We start from the raw sequence: 5,000 nt of genomic DNA, 5'->3' as shown, positions 1-5,000 counted from the left end.
GTTTCAAACTGCACTTTGTCTTTACTCGGGTCACCTGAGACTTTAATATGTGTAATATTGAAGTTTGATGATCAGTGTGGCAGATACGTCACGTGTCACAAACATCATCAGTGACGATGATGATGAAGATCAGTAATAAAATCACAGTAAAATGTCATTTTTTGAGCTGCAGTCATGTCCTTGTATCATAACCATCACTCTGTATTATTAGCTTATGATAAAGTGTCACCAGCAGAGGGCGCCAAACAACCACAGCCAAGCTGGTGACTGAGCAGGTTCCTGTAGGAACTAGTTTCTTCATACTGGCTGCATCCTGCAGCCGTATCACTCCTCAGGAGGAAGTGTGTGTCTACTCTGGCTCATGTGACAGGAAGGAAACATTAAATGTGTCGGCCATTAGAAACAAAATAGTTTTGTGCTGCTCAGAGCAGCCAGTCAGAAGACTTAAAGTGGGAGGAGCTAAAGTGTCTTGTCTCAGACTGTTACACCGGTGCGTGCACAGTTAAACCCTCCTCTTCCTCCGTGTGTTCGCAGGCCAACAACAACGCGGCAGTGTGCCTGCTCTACCTGGGGCGCCTGAAGGAGTCGCTGGGCCAGCTGGAGGGCCTGGTGCAGCAGGACCCGGCGCAGTACCTGCACGAGAGCGTCCTCTTCAACCTGACCACCATGTACGAGCTGGAGTCGTCCCGCAGCACACAGAAGAAGCAGGCGCTGCTGGAGGCCGTCGCCTGCCGGGAGGGCGACAGCTTCAACACGCAGTGCCTCAAGCTGGTCTGAGAGGAGGAGCAGCTTAGTTTGACCTCCCAGGCACAAAACAGCAAGTTTTATTGTCACTAAACAGATGAAGGGCACCCAATCATCATCATCCTCACAATAACCCACAGGAGCAAAGCCTGCAGCAGCGTCCTCCAGCGCAGCACAACCGCAACCCGAAAATCGTGTCCTCACGCCCTCCCTCTGACTGCTGAATCACACCAGAGCCAGTGTCTGCGTCTCCAGGTTCAACACACAGCTGTTCAAAAACAACAGATCTGAGCTGCAGGAAGGAAGGTCCATTTAACTGGACTACAAACTGGCCAACCATGTTTGAGTCGAGGGTTAAAGAGGGAACAAATTTACTGAAGCACAGACAGCAGAGACCCGCTCTTTTATTAGTCGGGGCAGGAAGAATTTTCAAAATAAAAGCCCCAGTGCAGAGCAAAGTCCAGGATAAAAGCCCACATCGGTGTTTCCCTGGTCAGATGGCAGGACGGCTTCATGTTTCACACATTTTAACTTAAACTGGGTCCAGTTTAATTCAGCTTTATCCCAGCTCGCCTTTTAATTTGTAGTAAAGTCTCAGCCCACTTTGTGTTTTGGGAGGAACAGACGGGACGCTGGAGGCGGGATGTCAGAGACTCCGGCGGGCATTATCCTGATTATCTGCAGACCGGACAGCTTCAGTGACTCGGCCCGCTCGTGTTCAACATATCAGCAGCAGGGTTTCCTTTGAGTTCACCAGGAATTATTATATTTAAGTGATTTGTGTTTACTTTCTGTGCTGATCATATTTATGTAAATGAAATAAAATGTGGTTTTAAGTGAAAGCGCAGCTCACTGTGTGTGTTTGACGTGGGAAGAAATGACAAACAGCAGCTTCATATTTATCCTTTAATCCAGAGACAGGAAGGCACTAACGAGCTGGATCCTGAATAATCACGAGAACCTTTAAAGAAGAGTTAAAGTCCTGATGAAGGAAGCTGTGCTACAACATTCAAACCACCCAGGACCTCTGTGTGGAGGGGCGGAGCCTCCAGGCTCACCGGGCAGGAGTTTTGCACATCTTATCCAGGCGTCGGGCAGCAGTCTAAGAGTCACCTGACCTCTGCATTCTCTCTCACGGCCAGCAGGGCGACGCTGCCCTCACGCCATGACATGCTGATGGTCTCATCCTGAGTCGTGAAGCACTCATGGTGATGTCATGCTCTGGTCTTAATGTTGTGGCTGATTGTTCCTCACAGTAAAAACTAAAATTTCTGTCTAAGAAGTAGAAACTGAAATTAAAATCTTCATGCTACATCGTCGTCCACATCAGCGTTCTCTGCTCTGATTGGACAGCCTTTTTCTGCAGTGGGAATGGCGTCCGCGGCACTCTCAGGATCCCTGCATTGACGCCACGTATCGCTGACGGATCTCGAAGTCGTCAGCGGGGCGGTTGTAAGCCTTCCACACCGGCTCGCCCACAAACAGCCGCATGGCCTTCGTGTAGTTCTGCAGAAACAAACAGATCAGACAGTCAGGATTCAAACCAGCAACCAAATACGCACTGTACAGGCGCAAGGCGTGTTTTCGTACCATCTCGTCCAGCGTGAAGCGGTGGTAGATACCCGCCGGCAGCGTGATCAGGTCCCCTTTTCTCATGGCGATCCGGATCCACCGGTCCTCCTTGTCCCTGACATCAAAGTAGGCCTGGCCGTCCAGGATGTAGCGGATCTCGTCGTCCAGGTGGAGGTGCTCCTCGAAGAACATCTTCAGCTGCAGGAGAAACAGGAAACCTCTCACTCACTTCAAATAGAGCTCACATTCCAGTTTCAGCACCGCCGACGCCCGAGTGACCCGGGAATCTTTAACACCAGGATTAAATCTGGAGCGTCTCTGCGATACACGAGTCTGACTTGGTGCAGCGATGGAGGCGGGAGGAGCCCTCAGCCTGCCTCCATCAGTGCACAGCTGGACTCAGAGGTGCTTCAGACTCCTCTGCATGCGATCATGCGCTGCCACAGTGAAGTCTGAGATGAAGAAATTCAGAGGACTTTTCCCTCCCTGCAGTGAAAAACCTAAAAAAGGAAGTGTGGTGCTTTTCAAATTAAAAGCTCCGCAGACACAAACACGTGCTGGTATTTGCAGCTTTCAGAGCGCGTGGGTTACCTTCTCCTCGTAGTTGGGCAGAGTGTCCTTGTGGATCGTGATGATGTCCATGTAGGAGTAACCCCGGTCCTTACGGATCTGCTGCAGCTCCGGGTCGCTTTCATAGATGTCGGCGTTCAGCTGCAGGAAACAGGAAGCAGTCAAACCCTTACCTGATGTGTTTAGTGTAGCAGAAAAAGTAAAAAGCACATCAGTGGTTCCCGTATCAGTTACCATGACGATACACTCCAGCAGTGAGTGGACGCCCTTCTTGGTCAGAGTTACATGGATAAGGTGCGTCACAGTGCAGGTATCTGGACTTCACGTGCTCAGCACGTGACCTGTAACACCTGCTCTGTGTGCAGAAAACACGGGTGCTTGAGAGCAGCTTCAGCTCAGTGACCAACACTGATACCTGCTGTGTCTCAGCTGAACCCTCAGCACATAGTTTTACCTGCTTCAAACCCGAGAACTCTTGGCTGTTCGGGTCCAGCTGGGGATCAAGGGTCTGCACAAACTCCCACCCAAGAACCGCTGACCTTTAACCCGAAAACCTGCACACGTGAGCGGCCTTCTGCGGACTCACCTGCCAGTAAAATACTCCGAGTTCCTTCAGCTGCTCCAGGCTCACCGGCTGGTGCGGCTCCAGCCTGTGCGGCCTCCTCTGGTCCTCCTCGGACCCGTCCATGTACCAGGCCTCCAGACCCATGACGAAACACTTCACAGCTGGACCCGCGCGCTGTCAGACCTTCTTACTGCTGCACGGCTGTTTCACGTGACTCCGGCAGCACTTCCGGTGTGCTGCTTTCAAGTACCTGGAATGTAGCAGGAAAAATGACGACTGAGTGGTCTGCAGATCTGTGACTGGTCATCAACATTCCAGCAGACACCAGCTCCCGTAAAAACATGACAGATTGGAGGGAAAACAAGTTACAGACAAAGAACAGTGAAAAACATTTAATGCTTCAAAACATTATAAATATATGACACCCAGTCTCACAAAGAATGACCCCTTAATGACCAGAGATGATGAGAGAAAACAGAGGAAAGGCAGACAGGAACACTGCCTCTGACATTTCCATTCAGCTGTATTTGTTCTATTATATTGGACTTTAATATATTTTTAACGTATTTTAAAGAAATTTTTACATTTAAAAATCTAATTTGAGTGACAATTTCTTTTGTCGCTCAAATTAGAATGAAACGTTTTGTTTAATAGATAATTTAACAATAATAAATTAAAATATTATCTCACACGGGCATAATTTCATAGCGTCAAATAATTTATAGACCCTATTTTTTTTTTATCTGACTTAACAACAGAATTTAAAAGCTCGTTTATTTTACATAAATCTGGGTCAAGTGTTTCTAGTGCGCAGGCGCAGTTGGTTTACCATAGCAACAGGAGGAGCCATCAGTTGCTGACATGGTGAATGTTTGTAGGTTCTTTTTGGGGGGCTCTTTGTGTGTTTTTAAGTTATTGTTATTTGTATTCCTTTGTTTATTAGCAAAGGAAAGAAACATGGAGTCTCTTCTTCGACCCGCTGGAAACAGCGCTACGGCGGCTAACAGGCTAACTTTAACGAGTTCTTAGCTTGTTTGATTCGGCAACATTCGAGCGTTCGCGGGTTTAAACTTTTCCATGGTAACTGCGACCTGCACCAATCAAAGACGTCGCTTCAGTGTGGGATTGTGGGTAGAGCAGTTCTTATCCAGGAAATCGTGGGGGGGAAAAGCGTTTTTGTCCAAAATAAATGAAATAACGGTTGATGAAGAGAGTTGTGGTTTCCATAGGAACAGATGGCACTGTTTCACAGGGTCGTAGTCAGGCTGCTTTCCATGGTTACAGCACTGTGGCTCAAAATCCCCTCCCTGTGGAGAATATGAGCGCCGTGTGTACAGGATCAACAGCACAAACCACAAATATAAAACATACAATGAATTCATGTTGTTGTTGATTTAAAGATGGCTTTTATTCAGAGTTATTAACATGAACCAAAGCAGAGTGTAAACCCTGCCTGTCTGACTGTTTCCAGGCCAAAGCCACGACTGTGAGAGACGCGCTGGTAGGGTTGCCAACCGTCCCTTAAAATACGGAATCGTCCCGTATTTAG

The 5,000-nt window shown here is 48.2% G+C and overlaps 3 protein-coding genes across 4 annotated transcripts in view; 2 read left to right on the top strand and 1 right to left on the bottom strand.

Moving 5' to 3' along the window:
- trappc12 (trafficking protein particle complex subunit 12) overlaps nt 1–1,586 on the top strand; it is a 30,682-nt gene extending 29,096 nt beyond the window's left edge. Inside the window, exon 12 of one of the 2 annotated variants that reach the window (XM_014340009.2) lies at nt 535–1,586. In XM_014340009.2, the coding sequence (XP_014195495.1) occupies nt 535–777 (243 nt within the window). In that variant the 3' untranslated portion in view covers nt 778–1,586. The remainder of the gene's footprint in view (nt 1–534) is intronic. The other variant, XM_014340008.2, reaches the window with a different exon arrangement.
- Nucleotides 1,587–1,636: 50 nt separating this feature from the next.
- Nucleotides 1,637–4,295, bottom strand: adi1 (acireductone dioxygenase 1). Its single transcript, XM_014340013.2, has 5 exons — nt 4,281–4,295; nt 3,473–3,701; nt 2,908–3,027; nt 2,335–2,514; nt 1,637–2,250 (listed from the first exon to the last, which is right to left on the bottom strand). Exons 2-5 carry the CDS (start codon nt 3,593–3,595, stop codon nt 2,134–2,136), a joined length of 540 nt encoding a protein of 179 aa, XP_014195499.1. The 5' UTR covers nt 3,596–3,701; nt 4,281–4,295; the 3' UTR covers nt 1,637–2,133.
- Nucleotides 4,296–4,312: 17 nt separating this feature from the next.
- dnal1 (dynein, axonemal, light chain 1) overlaps nt 4,313–5,000 on the top strand; it is an 8,692-nt gene continuing 8,004 nt past the window's right edge. Inside the window, 1 exon segment of the mRNA XM_042228395.1 lies at nt 4,313–4,325. Coding sequence (XP_042084329.1) covers nt 4,313–4,325 — 13 coding nt within the window.

Source organism: Haplochromis burtoni, unplaced genomic scaffold (assembly GCF_018398535.1).
Source record: "Haplochromis burtoni strain Fernald_Lab_line unplaced genomic scaffold, NCSU_Asbu1 Contig_321, whole genome shotgun sequence".
NCBI lineage: Eukaryota > Metazoa > Chordata > Actinopteri > Cichliformes > Cichlidae > Haplochromis > Haplochromis burtoni.
Note: the sequence above shows the minus strand (reverse complement) of the source record. Positions and strands in the feature narration are given on the sequence as shown.